Source organism: Neoarius graeffei, chromosome 9 (assembly GCF_027579695.1).
Source record: "Neoarius graeffei isolate fNeoGra1 chromosome 9, fNeoGra1.pri, whole genome shotgun sequence".
In the NCBI taxonomy this organism is placed as follows: Eukaryota; Metazoa; Chordata; class Actinopteri; order Siluriformes; family Ariidae; genus Neoarius; species Neoarius graeffei.
Window position 1 is genome coordinate 33,837,106 of NC_083577.1, and position 23,279 is coordinate 33,860,384.

The 23,279-nt window shown below is 42.2% G+C and overlaps 1 protein-coding gene across 3 annotated transcripts in view; it reads right to left on the minus strand.

The window, feature by feature from the left end:
- Nucleotides 1–23,279, minus strand: part of LOC132891600 (uncharacterized) — a 53,961-nt gene that overhangs the window by 13,896 nt on the left and 16,786 nt on the right. For all 3 annotated transcript variants that reach the window (XR_009655340.1, XR_009655339.1, XM_060929329.1), the window contains exon 2: nucleotides 11,710–11,883. Coding sequence is in view for 1 of the 3 variants with exons in the window: in XM_060929329.1 (XP_060785312.1) it covers nucleotides 11,710–11,820 (111 nt within the window). In the remaining 2 variants the exon portion in view is untranslated. The remainder of the gene's footprint in view (nucleotides 1–11,709; nucleotides 11,884–23,279) is intronic.

Genomic DNA, 23,279 nt, shown 5'->3' on the forward strand with positions numbered 1-23,279 from the left:
TGACTCAAATCCGATCTTTTTGCCCATATGTGACCTGTATCCGATCTTTTATTGACAATATGAACGACACAGATCCGATTTTTTCAAATCCGACCCAGGCCGTTTGGATATGTGGTCCTAATTCCGATTCCTATCCGATCTTTTCATATGCGACTTCAGTCTGAACCGCCAGGTCGCATTCATCCGACTTACACGTCATCAACAAGCCACAAACGTCACTATTCTGCGCTGAAGTAGGCGGCGGGTCTCTCAAAAAAGTTACAACAACATGGCGCATAATCACGGGCGCAGATAGAGGGTGGGACTCGTCCCACCCAGATTTAAATTCACCTCGTTCGGTCCCCCCCACTTATAGGGAGGAAAAAACGTCCATGCTGTCTTTCTTTGCATAAGGCAAACCTCACGGAAAAATCAAAAGACTAATTACCATTCGGTTTATTGAGGTGCACAGCAGTGTATACATAGTTGCAACAACTCACATAAAACAAAACAAAGACTGATATTCGGTTGGTTGAGCTGCGCAGACTGCACAGGTTGCGAGCTCGAGCTTGGTTGCTATGGTTACTAACAACAAGTTTGACAGGCATATCGGGTTTGGGGTTGGTTTGCTGGCAGCTTTGTCCCCCCCAGTTTTTTGTCCCTCCCAGTTCAAAAAACGTATCTGCGCCCCTGCGCATGACATCAATGCGAGGGACGCTTCGGGCTGTGAAGGTTCTGAATCTTCTCAATGGAAGGACGCAGAGGTTAGGGAGCTGATTTCCATTTGGGGGGATGCAGCTATTCAAGCTAGATTGGATGAGTCATACCGCAACCGGGCGGTTTTACTTCCGTAAACACTGGCCATGCTCACTGCGTGTGACGTCGTCGTATCCTGCAATGCGCATGCGGAACACTTTTAGGTCGCTTTTCGTTCATACTGAGGATCACATACAAGTCGCATATATTTGTTAATGTGAACGACCTCACAAAAAAAATCGGATTTCACAAAAAAATTGGAATTGAGCATTAAGCCTTGCAGTGTGAACGTAGCGTTTGTTTTGTTTCTCTATTATGAAAGCCCTCTATTTCCACCGCTAATTTTACCATCAGAGCATTTTTTAAATTTTATTTTTATTTCGCTCGCTCGCTTCATATTTTTCCTGAAAAAATCTGTGAACCAACTAATTAAATTGGTGTGGCCTGAACTCACTACCTTAAGCCACCACAACCGAACTGCAGTAGAACTGAAAATGTGTGTGAAGCAGATCCAGTGTGTCAGGAATTGCAGATGGAGGTGGTTGCAAGAGCAGGTATGCTTATTTACAGTGAAACAAATACAACAAAAAGACAATGAAACAGGAAATATAATATGAACTAGGTAAGACAGTAACATGAACATGATACAATAAGTGTGACAACAACAAGAGTGTATTCCAAGTTCATGCCTTAGTGACAAACTGGGGTATGTTAAATCAGAGCAAGTGGTAACCCTCCTAATAAAAGAGCCTGATGCCTTCATTCTCTAAGCAAAACAAAGCCATGGGGCTCTTTTATTAGGAAGGTTACCACTTGTTCTGAGTTAATTTACCCAGGCTTGTCACTAAACCACATACTTGAAATACCCCATGGTGTACTATACGATGCGTGACTTAAATACTCATGCTAATTGGACAACAATATGATGCAGTTGATTGTAGTCATGTGACAAGGTGTCTTCATGGTCACAGCTAACCACCCTTGGTAGTCATTAATTCAGCATCCCCCATGACCCTGATGGATAAGCGCTATAGAGAGCGTGCATGTGACATCACGTGATATTTGTTTATCTGCCATCTTGGGCGGCAAGGCCGCGCATAGAACTTAGACGAACCCGTTCTAATTATCAAGTGTGTGGGAGTAGATCTTTCAAGAATGGTTATATCTTGTTCAGCATTTGGTTGTACCAATAGACAGGGCCAAAAGGAGGGCCTGTCATTTTATAGATTCCCCGCAGACAAGGAGAGACGCACAAAATGGGTGTCCGCTGTGCGAAGAGAAAACTGGTACCCCAGTTCTACCAGCCGAATTTGTAGTGAACACTTCATATCAGGTAGGTGTAATCTTCTAATTCAATACTCCTAGTACATCTGTTAAGTTGATTTTCGGATTGAATGATAACTGCATACTTAGAAACTAGACAGTACAGTGTTTGCGTCCGTCAGTCCGCTTGATCTCTAATGTTTAAAATGGCTATGCCTAGCCCTACTACCCTGGCCTAGTCTATGACAATCTTTTATCTTTTTGGCTCATATATGCCTTTGAAAGGCCAATCCATAGTAGGGATGGCGAAAACTAAAAAAAAATCTTGACCGACCACCGAGCCTCATTAGCCGGTTAAAGTCGGTTAACCTACGAGTTTAAACAGGGATGCAAACGGCGGATGCCGCCTTTTTCACGGCTGAATTGTGCAGATCTGATTTTTTTTTTTTTTTGGGGGGGGGGGGGGGGGGGGGGCGTTGGAGTGTCTGAATAATTTCATCAGAATAAATTCTGTATTAAAATTACTAAATAAGCAAATGCTGTTACAGTCCATGAAGCATAGGAAGTACAAGAAGAAAACAGTAAATCAGAAAGCTGCGCACGTTTTCACGGAAGCTGCGCAAATGTGCGCAGCTTTCTGATTTACTGTTTTCTTCTCATACTTTAGAGTTTAGATTTCGAACATTCCTACGATAAAACGTCCTGCATAGTCTCTTTATGATAAACGTCTTAATGCCACTTACCCGTGAGGTTATCAAGTAGACTTCCTTCTTCGGAACCTTCCAGAGGTATAGCTGGGATACCCATCCCGCAACAAAATATTTATAAGCTTCCAGGCTCTTGTAAGCTTTGAGGGCTTTGCCAGTGTAACACGATTCACGATTAACAAGAAAATTGTAAATGTCGTGGTAGGCCAGATCGGGCAAATCGCTGGCACTGCAGCTCCGAATTTCCCTGAACAAGGATTGCGGCAAGTTGTACGGATCTGCAATCCCCAACCTGGAACACTTTTCCACATAACGCTGCCTCACGTCACCTTCAAGGTGCTGAACAAACTTAGACAAGTAATCGCGCGATGTAGATGGGTTTTTTTCAGAATTTTCTTGGGGATTACTCCCTGGATCCATTACGCTCACGCAAGGTAAACAATCCTGATGCCGTCCAATATGGCAGAGTACACACATGCGGGTCACGTGACTGCACATCCTCTATAGATAATGGATGAATGAATGAATGAATGAGTAGTAAATATGTCATTTATACAACAATTATTTTTTTTTTATTCTAATAATACTTTTTTAAAAATTAGCTTGAAAGGATTTGATTTGGCTCTACTGTAGGAGAAAACATTGTTTCAATATTTTAATAGCACCAAACTGTAAAGCATTATAACTCCAAAATCTTGCATTTTACATGAAGAAAATATTTTCTGAATGTTGCTGATTTACACACTTATTTATAAATTAAGAAAAAATAAACTAGTCATCTATATACAGTGGTGCTTGAAAGTTTGTGAACCCTGTAGAATTTTCTATATTTCTGCATAAATATGACTTAAAACATCATCAGATTTTCACACAAGTCCTGAAAGTAGACAGTGAGAACCCAGTTAAACAAATGAGACAAAAATATTATACTTGGTCATTTAGTTATTGAGGAAAATGATCCAATATTACATATCTGTGAGTGGCAAAAGTATGTGAACCTCTAGGATTAGCAGTTAATTTGAAGGTGAAATTAGAGTCAGGTGTTTTCAATCAATGGGATGACAATCAGGTGTGAGTAGGCACCCTGTTTTATTTAAAGAACAGGGATCTATCAAAGTCTGATCTTCACAGCACATGTTTGTGGAAGTGTATCATGGCACAAATTTCCCTGAGAGAACCCTCCCAAAGGGATCAATAAAGTTCTATCTAATCTAATCTAATCAAACAAAGGAGATTTCTAAGGACGTCAGAAAAAGCGTAGTTGATGCTCATTAGGCTGGAAAAGTTAAAAAAAAAAATCTCTAAAGAGTTTGGACTCCACCAATCCAGAGTCAGACAGATTCTGTACAAATGGAGGAAATACGAGACCATTGTTACCCTCCCCAGGAGTGATCGACCAACAAAGATCACTCCAAGAGCAAGGCATGTAACAGTCGGCGAGGTCACAAAGGACCCCAGGGTAACTTCTAAGCAACTGAAGGCCTCTCTCACATTGGCTAATGTTAAATGTTCATGGGTCCACCATCAGGAGAACACTGAGCAACAATGGTGTGCATGGCAGGGTTGCAAGGAGAAAGCCACTGCTCTCCAAAAAGAACATTGCTGCTCGTCTGCAGTTTGCTAAAGATCACGTGGACAAGCCAGAAGGCTATTGGAAAAATGTTTTGTGGACGGATGAGACCAAAATAGAGCTTTTTGGTTTAAATGAGAAGTGTTATGTTTGGAGAAAGGAAAATACTGCATTCCAGCATAAGAACCTTATCCCATCTGTGAAACATGGTGGTGGTAGTATCATGGTTTGGGCCTGTTTTGCTGCATCTGGGCCAGGACGGCTTGCCATCATTGATGGAACAATGAATTCTGAATTATACTAGCGAATTCTAAAGGAAAATGGATTGTCCATGAACTGAATCTCAAGAGAAGGCGGGTCATGCAGCAAGACGACGACCCTAAGCACACAAGTCGTTTTACCAAAGAATGATTAAAGAATAAAAAGTTAATGTTCTGGAATGGCCAAGTCAAAGTCCTGACCTTAATCCAATCGAAATGTTGTGGAAGGACCTGAAGCGAGCAGTTCATGTGAGGAAACCCACCAACATCCCAGAGCTGAAGCTGTTCTGTACGAAGGAATGGGCTAAAATTCCTCCAAGCCGGTGTGCAGGACTGATCAACGGTTACCGGAAACATTTAGTTGCAGTTATTGCTGCACAAGGGGGTCACACCAGATACTGAAAGCAAAGGTTCACATACTTTTGCTACTCACAGATATGTAAGATCATTTTTCTCAATAAATGACCAAGTATAATATTTTTGTCTCATTTGTTTTGTCTCATCTGCTCTCCTCTCCCTTTTTCCCTACTTGTGCTTCTGTCTCGTCTCATCTGTCTATACTTTTGAGAGACTCTCTTCCCACTGCTCTCTAAACTAAAAAAAAAAAATCATGGAATTGATAAACTGGTCTCCTAACGAAATTGACACAGTTTCTTGATGAGAAGCCTGGGTTCAGGGGAACCTGCCTGTCCTGGTGGAATGTTTTTCCGTGGAGGACACTGAAGACATCTACCTATTCGGAACCATGATTACAGGACTTTTGCTGATTGGATTAGGCATTGCCCTGGTTTATCGAGGAAATCAGACAACGGTGACAGCTGTTCAAAGCCCCATAAAGCTGCCCGACATGACTGTAGCGGTGGGCAGAGCTGTCGGCACTCAGACTGTGGCTATTCAGAACTTGAACCGCAACATGGATTACATCATGGAGAAGCTTTCGGCTTTGCAAAGAAAATGTATTTCGGAGACCAAATTGGACAAAATGGACAGAAATGGACAAACAGAGTGGACGTGCAAAAAATGCGTCTGCTCGCCCCAAGACCAAACAATCCCAATCTTATCTGCTTTCGGCTCCCTGAGACAGCACGGGCCTTGGCCAAGGCCATTGCTGGGACAACATCTCCCTTTGAAGGTCACTGCTGTGAGACGCTCTCGCATTCCTTCCCCCACTTCCTGCGATCGCCGCTTTCACCCCCAGTGTGACAAGCGGGTGCGTGACCAGCGCCCTCATGGCTGCAGGAGCGGATGGCTGCTTGCTTGTGCTGGGTTACCTCTACCTCCTCCCCTCTCCCCTTACCCCCCACCCCTGATCGCCCCCCCTTCCCCCCGAAGTCAAATAAAATCAAGTTTATTTGTATAGCGCTTTTAACAATAAACATTGTCGCAAAGCAGCTTTACAGAATTTGAACGACTTAAAACATGAGCTAATTTTATCCCTAATCTATCCCCAATGAGCAAGCCTGTGGCGACGGTGGCAAGGAAAAACTCCCTCAGACGACATGAAGAAACCTCGAGAGGAACCAGACTCAAAAGGGAACCCATCCTCATTTGGGCAACAACAGACAGCCTGACTATAATATTAACAGTTTTAACAGGTATAACCCTCAACTGTCCTCATGGGGCCATCCTTCACAGGAGCGGTGCGATAAAACTCCGACCAGACACAGGGCACCAGGATGGATCAAGCAGGTCCGAGGGGCAGAAGAGGCCGAAATGGCCGAAGTCCCGTGTTTTCATGCTGTAAAGTGTACTTGTGTTTTTTTTGTGCTTATGTGCCGAGTTTTTTTTAATGTGCCCACACTCTACTCCTCACAGGAGCATAGAGTGGGGGTTGCTTTTTTCTCCTCTCCTCATATTACTCTGTAATTTTCTTTTTTTTCCCCATCTTCCTGTCCTGTCTACTCCCCCTCTGTCAATTATGTGTATGTATGTATGTATGGACAGGTTGATGGTCAATTTCACTGGTACAGTGATGATAAAGGGTTCATTCATTCATTAACTGGGTTCTCTTTATCTACTTTTAGGACCTGTGTGAAAATCTGATGTTGTTTTAGGTCATATTTATGCAGAAATATAGAAAATGCTAAAGGGTTCACAAACTTTCAAGCACCACTGTAATAAGCGGCAAATTTTGTTTGTCTTATGCTAACGTTGCCATTTCTCGACGGATTTTCACCAAATTTGGCAAGTAGGTCCAGGGATAACCTGGAATTTTGCAGAAATAAACAAAATTAATGTACGGGCCCCAAGGAGATCCCTGGGGGCCACAACATCCACCCACCCCCTCCCTCAATGCCTTTCACATTACATTTATCAACACAAACACTTGACAGATCTTCACTAAACTTGGCATGTAAGTACAGGAGATAGCCACAATTTGGCAGAACTCAGAAATTCCATATTTGGGCCCCAGGGGGTTCCCGGAGGGCCTCTGGGTGGTGGATGTTTGGATTTTTGTTTGTCTTGGGTTAACGTCACCATTTCTCAATGGGTCTTCACCAAATTTGACATGGAAGTCTGGGGACAACCCAGAATTTTGCAAAACCCGGGCAACGCCGGGTAACCTACGAGTTCAATTATAACAAAAGAAATGCCACCACATAAAACAGAGGATGGGTCTGTCTGTGCATAGCCATAAAGATGTATGGCTCAACAAATGGCTCAAGTGATGAAAGATTAAAGTCACACTTATGATGGAAAGGAAGACCAGTAGAATTTTTAAAACACAATAGGATTTTCTCAGAGGACAAAAACTACCTTATAAATTGCTGTGTAATGCCATAAAACACTTCTAGCTTGTTGGCTGAGACACTTAAAACAATTTTAAAATAGCAGTTTCCCTATGCGACACGCTTGGCGTCCATGATCACCTGTGTAATTTTTTACTAGTCCATTTTCATGGTCATACCTTTAGTCACCTCACTAAATTCATATCCAGGTCACCTTTTCTGAAAACTGTCTCTAAGTTTTGTCTTTTTCAGGTGCTGTTACACACTGCAACATCATTTTATTTGTATAGAAGTGAGTGAAAATAACTTCCACTTCTAGCTTTGTGCCTTTTCTCTCATTATTCATTTCATATTCCCAGCTCTCTGTGAACTTGACTTTTAATGGAGATTTGTGGGCATCCTTATATGCAAATGTTTTGTGCTGGGAATGAGTCACTTTACAGTGGTGCTTGAAAGTTTGTGAACCTTTTAGAATTTTCTATATTTCTGCATAAATATGATCTAAAACAACATCAGATTTTCACACAAGTCCTAAAAGTAGATAAAGAGATCCCAGTTAAACAAATGAGACAAAAATATTATACTTGGTCATTTAGTTATTGAGGAAAATGATCCAATATTACATATCTGTGAGTGGCAAAAGTATGTGAACCTTTGCTTTCAGTATCTGGTGTGACCCCCTTGTGCAGCAATAACTGCAACTAAACGTTTCCGGTAACTGTTGATCAGTCCTGCACACCGGCTTGGAGGAATTTTAGCCCATTCCTCCGTACAGAACAGCTTCAACTCTGGGATGTTGTTCGGTTTCCTTACATGAACTGCTCGCTTCAGGTCCTTCCACAACATTTCAATTGGATTAAGGTCAGGACTTTGACTTGGCCATTCCAAAACATTTACTTTATTCTTCTTTAACCATTCTTTGGTAGAATGGCTTGTGTGCTTAGGGTCGTTGTCTTGCTGCATGACCCACCTTCTCTTGAGATTCAGTTCATGGACAGATGTCCTGACATTTTCCTTTAGAATTCGCTAGTATAATTCAGAATTCATTGTTCCATCAATGATGGCAAGCCGTCCTGGCCCAGATGCAGCAAAACAGGCCCAAACCATGATACTACCACCACCATGTTTTACGGATGGGATAAGGTTCTTATGCTGGAATGCAGTGCTTTCCTTTCTCCAAACATAACACTTCTCATTTAAACCAAAAAGCTCTATTTTGGTCTCATCCGTCCACAAAACATTTTTCCAATAGCCTTCTGGCTTGTCCACGTGATCTTTAGCAAACTGCAGACGAGCAGCAATGTTCTTTCTGGAGAGCAGTGGCTTTCTCCTTGCAACCATGCCATGCACACCATTGTTGTTCAATGTTCTCATGTACATTAACATTAGCCAATGTGAGAGAGGCCTTCAGTTGCTTAGAAGTTACCCTGGGGTCCTTTGTGACCTCGCCAACTATTACACGCCTTGCTCTTGGAGTGATCTTTGTTGGTCGACCACTCCTGGGGAGGGTAACAATGGTCTTGAATTTCCTCCATTTGTACACAATCTGTCTGACTGTGGATTGGTGGAGTCCAAAATCTTTAGAGATGGTTTTGTAACCTTTTCCAGCCTAATGAGCATCAAGAATGCTTTTTCTGAGGTCCTCAGAAATCTCCTTTGTTCGTGCCATGATACACTTACACAAACATGTGCTGGAAAGATCAGACTTTGATAGATCCCTGTTCTTTAAATAAAACAGGGTGCCCACTCACACCTGATTGTTTGTCATCCCATTGATTGATAACACCTGACTCTAATTTCACCTTCAAATTAAGTGCTAATCCTAGAGGTTCACATACTTTTGCCACTCACAGATATGTATTATTGGATCATTTTCCTCAATAAATAAATGACCAAGTATAATATTTTTGTCTCATTTGTTTAACTGGGTTCTCTTTATCTACTTTTAGGACTTGTGTCAAAATCTGATATTGTTTTAGGTCATATTTATGCAGAAATATAGAAAATTCTAAAGGGTTCACAAACTTTCAAGCACCACTGTATGAGTGATCAACATATGCACAAAAGTAGGAAGAAAATCAAAGCCTTTTTTCCTCAAACTATTGTAAATCCAGTCTTAACTTTTAGTTTGGTTTGGCTTCAGAAAACATGTACATACAACTTGACTAAAAGATTGATAAACGAGGCCCATTTTTTTTGGTTACACCACATTTGCTCAATGCTGCTTAGGCGATGCTTAAGAGAGATGGCAATTTACTTTTTGACTAGATTATTTAACAGGATCTTGGAAAATGAGAGGATGGCTGAGGAGTGTAGAAGAAGTATCCTGGTACCAATATTCAAGAACAAGGATGACGTTCAGTGCTGCAGTACCTATAGAGGCATAAAGTTGTCCAGCCACAGCATGAAGTCATGGGAAAGAATAATGGAAGCTAGGCTAAGAGAGGTGGAGATATGTGAACAGCAATATGGCTTCATGCCAGGAAACAGTACTACAGATGCAATATTTGCTTGGAAAATGTTGATGGAAAAGTAAAGAGAAGGCCAGAAGGAGCAGCATTGTGTGCTTGTGGATTTAGATAAGGCATACAACAGGGTGCTGAGAGAGGAGTTGTGGTACTGCATGAGGAAATCAGGAATGGTGGAGAAGTATGTGAGATTGGTGCAGGATTTGTATGAGGACAGTCCTTGTGTCTGAAATCGCTCACTTGTTCACTACTCCCTATATAGGGAATTACTATATAGAGGACTATATAGTGAGTTCATTGGTAAAATGAAAAAACGCTTTCGGACACTAGTCCATCACGCTGGTATTTACGTCATTACTGTCGCACAATTAAATGTGCCAGATCAGTCGGCTGGTGGGTTTTCAAAATAATAAATGCATGCATTTTTGCGATAAATCCATATTATACTGAGCGCATTTCCCACATGAATCAATACAAAGTACCTGCATATTTCAGTTTTTTTAAATCAAGGCTGAATACTTTCTTCTTTGCCGCTGCCTTTTATTAAATCAAATTTGAGACGTTTAATTTGATTTCTTTCAGCACGACCGCAATGCGTGATGGGATATATTGCTTTGGTTAGTGACCATCAGTTGTACACTACTTTTCGTGATGCATTGTGGGATACTTGGAGTGCACTATATAGGGTGTAAATAATCCTCACTAAGATTTCGGACAGCACTACAAAATGGCGTCTACACTATATAGTGCCCTATATAGTGAGTAGGGCGCGATACAGGGAGCGTAACAGCAGTGAGATGTGCAGTGTGAATGATTGGGGCATTTAAGATGGATGTTGGATTGCACCAGGGCTCGGCCCTAAGCCGTTTATTGTTTGCAATGATAATGGACAGGTAGACAGACAACATCAGGCAAAGAGGCCCCATGGACAATGATGTTTGCAAATGATAGTGATCTGGAGTGAGAACAGGGAGCAAATGTAAGAAAACTTAGACACACGGAGGTATGCACTAGAGAAGGGGAATGAAAATCAGTCGGAGCAAGACGGAGTATGTGTGTGAATGAGGGTGAGGACAGTGGAATGGTACAGCTACAAGGAATAAAGGTGGTCAAAGCAGAGGAGTTCAAATATCTGGGGTCAACTGTACAAAGTAATGGTGAGTGCAGAAGAGATGTAAAGAAGAGAGTGCAAGCAGGTTGGAATGGATGGAGGAGAGTGTCAGAAGTGATTTGTGACAGAAGGTTGCTCGAAAGAGTGAAAGGGAAAGTGGACAAGACAGTAGAAAGAGCAGCAATGGTGTATGTTTTGGAGACAGCGGTACTGACAAAGAGACAGGAGGCTGAACTGGAGGTAGCAGAGCTGAAGATGCTGAGATTCTCATTGGGAGTGACAAAGTTGGACAAGATTAGAAATGAGAATATTAGAGGGACAGCACATGTTGGACAGCTTGGAGACAAAGTGAGAGAGGCGAGATTGAGATGGTTTAGACACATACAGAGGAGAGATCCAGGGTATATTGGGAAACGAATCCTGGAGATGGAGTTGCCAGGTAGAAGGAAAAGAGGAAGACAGAAGATGAGATTTTATGGATGTGGTAAAAGGAGGACTTGAGGACGGTTGGTGCTACAGAAAAAGATACAGAGGACAGGAGGAGATGGAGGGATATTATCTGCTGTGGCGACCCCTAACAAGAACAGCCAAAAGAAGAAGATGATTTGCTCAACATTGCAGGAATGACTGTAATATTAAAGCATAACCTATCAAAAATATTCCTAAATGTTTTGATAATGTTGTCTATTAGCTAGGTTTTAGCGAGTGTTTATTTTTGCCCAATACAAGTTAAAGAGCTGAAATGTGTGTTGGTGCAAGAAGGAGCCCAAACACTGTGGTCCGGGAGACTGAAACGTATGATCTACTTTAAATCCATGGTTAGCTGTATTGAAATTACTGACAACATGAATGAATACATATCCTACCTTATTATTCAGGTACTCCAGAATAAGCTCCATAACCCTATCAGGTGGAGATATGCGATACTTTTGGTAAAGTGACGCATGGTATTTCTCTTCAAACAGCCTGTGAGCCATGGCGGTCTCTCCTCACTCAAGTTTCTTCCCAAGAGTGACTCAGCAGGTTTTGAAGCTTGTATACTGGTCAAAAACAACATAAATGTTGAAACTGAGAAATTTGAATTAATTAATTCATTCATTCATTTTTTAAACACGTGCTCATTTTGAATTTGATGTCAGCAACATATTTCAAGAAAAGTTGGGACAGGGGCAACAAAAGACTGGAAAAGTTGTGTAATGTTAAAAAAAATAATAATTAGGTTAATTGGCAACAGGTCAGTAAAACGACTGGGTACAAAAAGAGCATACCAGAGAGGCTGAAGCTCTCAGAAGTAAAGATGGGGATGGATTCACTACTCTGTGGAAGACTGTGTGGGCAAGCAGTGCAACAGTTTAAGAATAACGTTCCTCAATGTAAAATTGCAAAGAATTTGGGGATTACATCTTCTGCACTACATAATATTTATTTTTTTCGCGGTCCGGTTTCCATCTAATCCTGCGCTCTGATTGGCTGGCGAGCGGATCCGTATCCTACGATACGGACCCCAGTTACGGACCCCGGTTACAGACCTCTGGCGACTCGCTCGTTCACAACAACAAAAATGGTAGCAATTTTTGTCAACATTTATTTTCGCATTTCTCAGGAGAATAGCATGAATTTTACATCATGGATAGCAAAAACGACAGTGTTCACAGCGAAAGCAAGTTTTACTACCCTGATCAAGATGAAATAAAAGAAAACATTTCAGGAGAAAGCTAAAAACCTGAAACTGTTGCTAACGCCGAGCAAAAACATGGTTGAATCCTGAATGACTCATTTTTGTATAAATAGGGGACTACATAGGCGGCAAAATGTAGGGTTTTTTTCTGCCATGGAAGTGCACTTGTATACCGAGGAGGAAGCCATTTGCGTTACAACCGTGAGTGAGAATTCAAAATGGAGGCTCGCCTCGGCTCGGTTTTCCCTTTCGGGCGCTCTCGTTTTCTGTTAGAATGTGGTAAAGAAAAAACATAAATATATTATTTACCAGCTTAAGGTCGATCCGTATGGTGAAATACATTGACCTCAGCCTTGAATACTGACCTCGGCCCAGAGGGCCTCGGTTAGTACTTTCAAGACCTCGGTCATGGTATTTCACGATACGGACCTCCCAGCAGGTAAATAACATACATTTATTTTTTCACGGTCCAAATCCTGCGCTCTGATTAGCTGGCAAGCGTGTCCGTATCCTATGGTACGGACCTCTGGCGACTCGCTCGTTAACAACAACAAACACAGCAATTTTTGTCAACATTTTCCTTTTTTTTTTTTTATAAGATTTATAAGATTATCAAAAAATCTTAATTTTTTGCCAGCATTTCTCAGGACAATAGCATTAATTTTACAGCATGGATAGTGATAACAACAGTGTTCACAGCGAAAACGAGTTTTACTACCCTGAGGAAGAAGAAATAAAAGAAAACATTTCAGGAGAAAGCTAAAAACCTGCAATTTGCTAACATGGAGCAAAAACATGGCTGAATCCTGAATGACTCCTATTTGCATAAATAGGGGACTACATAGGTGGCAAAATGTAGTTTTTTTTCCTGCCATGGAAGTGCACTTGTATACTGAGGAGGCAGCAATTTGCATTACAGCCGTGAATGAGGATTCAAAATAGCATTAATTTTACAGCATGGATAGTGATAATGACAGTGTTCACAGTGAAAGCGAGTTTTACTACCCTGAGGAAGACAAACATTTCAGGAGAAAGCTAAAAACCTCTAACTTGCTAACAGTTTAATCTCATTAGTTAATGAGGCCCATTTTGGACCATGTTATCCTCATCTCATCATCTCTAGCCACTTTATCCTGTTCTACAGGGTCGCAGGCAAGCTGGAGCCTATCCCAGCTGACTACGGGGCCAAAGGCAGGGTACACCCTGGACAAGTCACCAGGTCATCACAGGGCTGACACATAGACACAGACAACCATTCCCATTCACACCTACGGTCAATTTAGAGTCACCAGTTAACCTAACCTGCATGTCTTTGGACTGTGGGGGAAACCGGAACACCCAGAGGAAACCCACGCAGACACGGGGAGAACATGCAAACTCCGCACAGAAAGGCCCTCGCCGGCCATGGGGCTCGAACCCGGGCCTTCTTGCTGTGAGGCGACAGTGCTAACCACTACACCACCGTGCTGCCCCCATATTATCCCAATGCATAACACTATGTTAGGTAAAAACTTTAAACCAGTACAATCTCTTCTTCAAAGTTTCACCAAATGGCTTTATTTATGAAAAATAAAGGTCATAATACTGTATAACTTTGGTCGAGCAAAAACATGGCTGAATCCTGAACGACTCCTATTTGTATAATTAGGGGACTACATAGGCGCCAAAATGTAGTTTTTTTTCCCTGCCATGGAAGTGCACTTGTATACCGAGGAGGAAGCAATTTGCATTACAGCCACGAATGAGGATTCAAAATCTCGGCTTGGCTCAGTTTTCCCTTTCGGGCGCTCTCGTTTTCTGTTAGAATCTGGTAAAGAAAAATATATACTAGTGCATCTCAAAAAATTAGAATACTATGAAAAAGTTCCTTTTTTTCATAATTTAATTCAAAAAGGTAAACTTTCATATATTCTATATTCATTACATGTAAAGTGAAATATTTAAAGCCTTTTTTGTTTTAATTTTGATGATTATGGCTTATAGCTCATGAAAATCAGAAATCCAGTATCTCAAATTATTAGAATATTCCCTAAGATCAATCAAAAAAAGGATTTACAATACAGAAATGTCCAACTTCTGAAAAGTATATTCATTTATACACTCAACAGGCTTTCGTCTAAACGGGGGAACAGGGGCGCTGCGCCCTCTTACTCTCGGCGTGCGCCCCCTTACCGACTCCGTGAAAACATCCCAGCAACACTACGTGACAATGTGTCTGATCATCAAATACGTTATAATTGCTCCAAAAATATTCCAATCATAGTAGATACACCGCCAGACGGTGCAAAAACAATCCGAATTGGCGTTTTTCAGACTGAGGCGCCATGTTGTTTAGTTGTTTACTTGTCGCGGCTGCTCTCGCGAGATTTGACATGGGTTACATACAAGGTCAGCTGACTTGTAGCGCGAGAGTTCTCGAGACTGAATGACCTTTCACCCACCGGCGCGGGAGCTTTTGACAGAAGTAGTTCGTGAGTTGTTTTTGTTGACACTTGGGCATTTAAAGATGTCCTCCCGCGGCACGAAGCGGAAGAAAGCCAAAGACTGTCCGGGGCAGAAGAAGATTAGGCCAAATAAAAAAATAGTGTGTTTCCGGTAACCCGACTGATCGAGAATTTCCGCGTCGAAATTGCCGACCGTAAAGTTATTACAAATTTCCCTCGATATTTTAGTGTAAGCGGCGTTAGTCATAATTTTTTGTTTCAATGCATTCAAGTTGTGAAAGAAACGATAAAAAATAAAATGTTTCGCCACTTCTATCAGCCCTCCTGCATAAACTGAGCCGAGCCGCCATTTTGAATCCTCATTCAAGGCTGTAATGCAAATTGCTTCCTTTTCAGTATACAAGTGCACTTCCATGGCAGGGAAAAACACTACATTTTGCCGCCTATGTAGTCCCCTATTTATACAAATAGGAGTCATTCAGGATTCAGCCATGTTTTTGCTCGACCCAAGTTCTACAGTAGGCTAGGCTAGGCCGTCTGCTTTTAATGGAAGTAGCCTAGCCTAGGACGTTATTTTCACGTTATTTCTTGATAAGGTGTTTTCACGTTATTACATGAAAATATCATGAAATATCGCTTCCGTAGATCATAACTCGAACTCTCGCGATATTTTTTTTTATTCATTTAAAGATTTAAAACACTTATTTTATTATGATGTGTGGTATAAAGGATTCTGTGCCAAAATACTATTTTGTAAGATGTTTACTTGTGTTAATTTTTTCGAACAAAATAAAAAAAAATTAAGAAAAAAAAAAAAAAAAAAAAAACTTTCCTACCTACCGACCTTATTTTAGTATTTCATGTTACCGGAAACACACTTTTTTTTTTTTGGCCTTACATCTTTCTTTTTCAATGTTGACAGACAATTTGTTACAATTTCCCTCTCAGATAGCCTCAGAATGTCCTATTGGAGCATTTTTCAAAGGCTTTGCACGGCAGGGGGGGGACAACCGGCACCATATCTCCCCCCCCGCCCCCGCTCCCTCGCCATGGTGAGCGCCCTCATACTAAATTTTTCTAGAAAAAACCCTGCTCAATATTTGGTTGGGGCTCCTTTACCATGAATTACTGTATCAATGTGGTGTGGCATGGAGGTGATCAGTCTGTGGCACTGCTGAGGTGTTATAGAAGCCCAGGTTGCTTTGATAGTGACCTTCAGCGTATCTGTATTTTTGGGTCGGGCGTTTCTCATCTTCCCCTTGATCTTAAATCTAGAGATTCTCTATGGGGTTCAGGTCAGGCAAGTTGACTGGTCAATCAAAACACAGTAATATCATGGTCAGCAAACCATTTGGCAGTAGTTTGGCACTGTGGGTAGGTGCTAAGTCCTGCTGGAAAAGGAAATCAGCATCTCCAAAAAGCTTGTCAGCAGATGGAAGCATGAAGTGCTCTAAAATCTCCTGGTAGATGGCTGTGTTGACTTTGGACTTGATAAAATACAGTGGACCAACACCAGCAGATGACATGGCACCCCAAATCATCACAGACCGTGGAAACTTCACACTGGGATTCAAACACCTTGGATTCTGTGCCTCTCCACTCTTCCTCCAGACTCTAGAACCGTGATTTCCAAATTAAATGCAAAATGTACTTTCATCTTAAAATAGGGCTGGGCGATTTTACGATTACGATGTTATTCACGATATAAAATCTCTACGATTAGAAATTAGACACGTACGATATGCCTACGATAAGCCTACGCCTTCAATAAAATTACTTTGTCCGAAGTTTTGACAGACACGCGAATAGCCAATCATAACTAAACAGTACCGCACGTAACCAATCAGTTGGAAGAGAGCCACGTCAAGTTAGGTTGCGTGCACACACAAACACGTGTAGCAGCAACGCACAGCATGGCTGTGGTGAAGTTTGCAGGAGCGCGGCATTTCTCCAACAAAGCGTGAAACAAAGCGATTATAACAGGGTTCCCGCGGGGTTTTAAAAGGTAGTTAATTAAAATAGGCTAAATTATGGCCAGTAAAAAGTACGGTAGTAAAAGGTAGTAAACGTAATCTGACGTGGTAGTAAAATTTTTTGACCCCCACCCAACTGGGCCTATGTGTTTTCTAATTCGTTTAATTAACCTGCATGCCATAATATCCATAAATTACTACATTTGGGCGAATTTATTTTTATGTATCGAGGAGGACCGCAGTGAGGAGTTGGTGGCGCATGCGCTTTGAATTCCAATAACGGTCGAATCCAGTATAAATTTATACCAGAGATTGTTTAGTACGAGACTGACTTTGTTTATACGGCTGTAGTCGAATCTATCTGTTAACCCGACTGGCGACATCTGCACAAGAATTAAACAATGGGGAAATGCAAATTTTCAGACCTCTGGCTGGAGGAACCTGATTTTAAAGACTGGCTAAAGGCGGTAGATGGCAATCGGCGAGAGGCGTTCATTGAAAAGTTGATCGAGGCACATGTAATGCGTTGTGTGCGCGCGCGCGCGCGCGCGCCTGGTGCGTTGTGTGCGCGCGCGCGCGCGCCTGGTGCGTTGTGTGCGCGCGCGCGCGCCTGGTGCGTTGTGTTGTGTGCGCGCGCGCGCCTGGTGCGTTGTGTTGTGTGCGCGCGCGCGCCTGGTGCGTTGTGTTGTGTGCGCGCGCGCGCGCCCCTGGTGCGTTGTGTTGTGTGTGCGCGCGCGCGCCCCTGGTGCGTTGTGTTGTGTGTGCGCGCGCGCACCCCTGGTGCGTTGTGTTGTGTGCGCGCGCGCGCGCCCCTGGTGCGTTGTGTTGTGTGTGCGCGCGCGCGCCCCTGGTGCGTTGTGTTGTGTGCGCGCGCGCGCCCCTGGTGCGTTGTGTTGTGTGCGCGCGCGCGCGCGCGCGCGCCTGGTGCGTTGTGCGCGCCATTTGAGGCATCCAAAATGTGATGAGCAAATCTGTTGAACTGTTCAAATGATTAAGATTAACCCTCTAAAACACTGATCTCTGGGAGGAAGGTGTTGACTCTGCCCACGGGCCTTCACGACTACAGGACTGGTGCAAATGACTATCTTAAGCAAACTTGGCAATGTGTTGAGAGACTGCCAAAATAGGGCTTGGGTTATGTGTGTTTTGTATCTTTAGGGTGTGTGTCTTGTCTTTGTCATGTGTGTGTGGGGGGGTTCGTGTTTGCCATTTGACCTGATCTAAATGTAATGAGTTGATGTACCTAAGCACATAAGATTTTTTGTGCAAATCTGTTCACCTGTTCAAAAGATTATTCCACAAACAAAAGGCTGGCCATCTTGAAAGTGTTGGCCGACAAAATGTAATCAGATCTTGTACCTAATGTGAAGTGTTGACACACAAGGTTTAGTGCAAATCTGTGTACCCGTTAAGAGGTTATGGGCCACAGTTTCACAGTTCAATAAAATTATAACTTGTATGTGGAAGTTTGTTTTCTTTTATGCAAATATGCATTACTCCATGTGTAGCCCTAGCAATGGGAGGTTCTATTATGCGTCCAAAGGGAAAGAGTTACACTACCGGTACGTTCAGATTTTCTTTCTATCTTGTCTCATCAATCCAACTCTTTGGGTAGAGTTGTCACTAACTTTTATATGTAGCACATTCACTTGGACTAACACATACACTCAAAGATTACCTTGTTAAATTGTGAGAAAATGTCCAAATCCAAATTGTCGCTGTGGTAGTAAAAAAAATTGTGAAGGTAGTAAAAAGGTAGTAAATTCAACATAAAATATCTGTAGGAACCCTGTATAAAAATGAGCGAGAAGCCGACTGACCGGAGTTCTGAACAGGAAAGTCAGAGCACTGCCCTGGAGGACATCGTTGAAAAGAAGGGCCAGAGATCTTCGGTTGTGTGGAGGTATTTTGGATATTTAAAATCGGACATACAACAAGGTGTTACACAAAACCTTAAACACACTGATGTACAAGATTGCACTTTTTTTCTCCTTGCAACATAAGGTTTACATGTCAATATGTCTTTTATGTTTATTTGAAAGCTGCTAGAATTTGCACAAATGATTAACAATGGTATATAGTTTTTATTTTTCAGTTTCAATTTATTCATTTGAACAAAAAGAACAAAAGAATGTGCATCCAGTTTGTTTTGGTTCTGTGAAACTTGAAGGCTTGTTAAGCTATTTTTGTTAATTAGGAAGGAACTACTAATTTGTAATGTTCATATTTTGAGCAGAAAATTAAAGAAAATACAAAAATGGTGATTTGATTTATATCGTGATATATATCGTTATCGAAAATTTTGAAAAAATATATCGTGATATAATTTTCTCTCATATCGCCCAGCCCTATCTTAAAAGAGGACTTTGGACCACTGAGCAACAGTCCATTTCTTTCTCTCCTTAGCTCAGATAAGACACTTCTGACATTGTCTCTGGCTCAGGAGTAGCTTGATATTAGGAATGCGAAAGTCATATCCCCTTTCTTGAAGATGTCTGTTCGTGATGTCTTGATACACTGACACCAGCCTCAGTCCACTCCTTGTGAAGCTCTCCCAAGTTCTTGAATCAACTTTTCTTGACAATCCTCTCAAGACTGCGGCCATCCCTGTTGCTTGTGCACCTTTTCCAGCCACCCTTTTCAGCAATGACCTTTTGTGGCTTACCCTCCTTGTGGAGGGCATCAGTGATCATCTTCTGGACAACAGTCAAGTCAGCAGACTTCACCATGATTGTGGTTGTGTGTACTGAACTAGACCGAGAGATACACTGTGTTCATACTGTTTTACTCAAACTCAAAATGAAATATTCTAATATTTTGAGATGGGTTTTTTTATGTTTTTGTACTGTATGCCATACTGATTAAAATTAAAATAGAAAAATGCTTGAAACATTTTAGTTTATGTGTAATGAGTCTATAATATATAACATTTTCACTTTCTTAAATAACTGATGGAAAATATTGAACTTTTTCACAATATTCTAATTTTTTGAGATGCACTAGTATATATTATTAACCAGCTTAAGGTCGGTCTGTATGGTGAAATACCGTGACTTCGGCCTTGAATACTGACCTTGGCCCAGAGGGCCTCCGTCAGTACTTTCAAGACCTCAGTCACGCTATTTCACGATACAGACCTCCCAGCTGATAAATAACACACGCACACACACACATACATACATACATACATACACACACACACACACACACATATATATAGGGATGTCCCGATCCGATCATGTGATCGGAAATCGGGCCCGATCACATGGTTTCAGACTCGATCGGAATCGGGCATTGCCTCCCGATCAGGGATCGGATATATATCTATATAATATATTCTCATTTTTAACTAGGGCTGGGCGATATGAGAGAAAATTATATCACGATATATTTTTTCAAAATTTTCGATAACGATATATATCACGATATAAATCAAATCACCATTTTTGTATTTTCTTTAATTTTCTGCTCAAAATATGAACATTACAAATTAGTAGTTCCTTCCTAATTAACAAAAATAGCTTAACAAGCCTTCAAGTTTCACAGAACCAAAACAAACTGGATGCACATTCTTTTGTTCTTTTTGTTCAAATGAATAAATTGAAACTGAAAAATAAAAACTATATACCATTGTTAATCATTTGTGCAAATTCTAGCAGCTTTCAAATAAACATAAAAGACATATTGACATGTAAACCTTATGCTGCAAGGAGAAAAAAAGTGCAATCTTGTACATCAGTGTGTTTAAGGTTTTGTGTAACACCTTGTTGTATGTCCGATTTTAAATATCCAAAATACCTCCACACAACCGAAGATCTCTGGCCCTTCTTTTCAACGATGTCCTCCAGGGCAGTGCTCTGACTTTCCTGTTCAGAACTCCGGTCAGTCGGCTTCTCGCTCATTTTTATACAGGGTTCCTACAGATATTTTATGTTGAATTTACTACCTTTTTACTACCTTCACAATTTTTTTTACTACCACAGCGACAATTTGGATTTGGACATTTTCTCACAATTTAACAAGGTAATCTTTGAGTGTATGTGTTAGTCCAAGTGAATGTGCTACATATAAAAGTTAGTGACAACTCTACCCAAAGAGTTGGATTGATGAGACAAGATAGAAAGAAAATCTGAACGTACCGGTAGTGTAACTCTTTCCCTTTGGACGCATAATAGAACCTCCCATTGCTAGGGCTACACATGGAGTAATGCATATTTGCATAAAAGAAAACAAACTTCCACATACAAGTTATAATTTTATTGAACTGTGAAACTGTGGCCCATAACCTCTTAACGGGTACACAGATTTGCACTAAACCTTGTGTGTCAACACTTCACATTAGGTACAAGATCTGATTACATTTTGTCGGCCAACACTTTCAAGATGGCCAACCTTTTGTTTGTGGAATAATCTTCTGAACAGGTGAACAGATTTGCACAAAAAATCTTATGTGCTTAGGTACATCAACTCATTACATTTAGATCAGGTCAAATGGCAAACACGAACCCCCCCACACACACATGACAAAGACAAGACACACACCCTAAAGATACAAAACACACATAACCCAAGCCCTATTTTGGCAGTCTCTCAACACATTGCCAAGTTTGCTTAAGATAGTCATTTGCACCAGTCCTGTAGTCGTGAAGGCCCGTGGGCAGAGTCAACACCTTCCTCCCAGAGATCAGTGTTTTAGAGGGTTAATCTTAATCATTTGAACAGTTCAACAGATTTGCTCATCACATTTTGGATGCCTCAAATGGTGCGCACAACGCACCAGGCGCGCGCGCGCGCGCACACAACACAACGCACCAGGCGCGCGCACAACGCACCAGGCGCGCGCACAACGCACCAGGCGCGCGCACAACGCACCAGGCGCGCGCACAACGCACCAGGCGCGCGCACAACGCACCAGGCGCGCGCACAACGCACCAGGCGCGCGCGCGCTCACAACGCACCAGGCGCGCGCGCGCGCACAACGCACCAGGCGCGCGCGCGCGCACAACGCACCAGGCGCGCGCGCGCGCACAACGCACCAGGCGCGCGCACACAACGCATTACATGTGCCTCGATCAACTTTTCAATGAACGCCTCTCGCCGATTGCCATCTACCGCCTTTAGCCAGTCTTTAAAATCAGGTTCCTCCAGCCAGAGGTCTGAAAATTTGCATTTCCCCATTGTTTAATTCTTGTGCAGATGTCGCCAGTCGGGTTAACAGATAGATTCGACTACAGCCGTATAAACAAAGTCAGTCTCGTACTAAACAATCTCTGGTATAAATTTATACTGGATTCGACCGTTATTGGAATTCAAAGCGCATGCGCCACCAACTCCTCACTGCGGTCCTCCTCGATACATAAAAATAAATTCGCCCAAATGTAGTAATTTATGGATATTATGGCATGCAGGTTAATTAAACGAATTAGAAAACACATAGGCCCAGTTGGGTGGGGGTCAAAAAATTTTACTACCACGTCAGATTACGTTTACTACCTTTTACTACCGTACTTTTTACTGGCCATAATTTAGCCTATTTTAATTAACTACCGGGGCGGCACGGTGGTGTAGTGGTTAGCGCTGTCGCCTCACAGCAAGAAGGTCCTGGGTTCGAGCCCCGGGGCCGGCGAGGGCCTTTCTGTGTGGAGTTTGCATGTTCTCCCCGTGTCCGCGTGGGTTTCCTCCGGGTGCTCCGGTTTCCCCCACAGTCCAAAGACATGCAGGTTAGGTTAACTGGTGACTCTAAATTGACCGTAGGTGTGAATGTGAGTGTGAATGGTTGTCTGTGTCTATGTGTCAGCCCTGTGATGACCTGGCGACTTGTCCAGGGTGTACCCCGCCTTTCGCCCGTAGTCAGCTGGGATAGGCTCCAGCTTGCCTGCGACCCTGTAGAAGGATAAAGCGGCTAGAGATAATGAGATGAAAATAATTAACTACCTTTTAAAACCCCGCGGGAACCCTGTTATAATCGCTTTGTTTCACGCTTTGTTGGAGAAATGCCGCGCTCCTGCAAACTTCACCACAGCCATGCTGTGCGTTGCTGCTACACGTGTTTGTGTGTGCACGCAACCTAACTTGACGTGGCTCTCTTCCAACTGATTGGTTACGTGCGGTACTGTTTAGTTATGATTGGCTATTCGCGTGTCTGTCAAAACTTCGGACAAAGTAATTTTATTGAAGGCGTAGGCTTATCGTAGGCATATCGTACGTGTCTAATTTCTAATCGTAGAGATTTTATATCGTGAATAACATCGTAATCGTAAAATCGCCCAGCCCTATTTTTAACACATCAATAGCTATGCGTTGGCACAGAGTGAGACCAGACCTCTTGTCTCAACACAGCA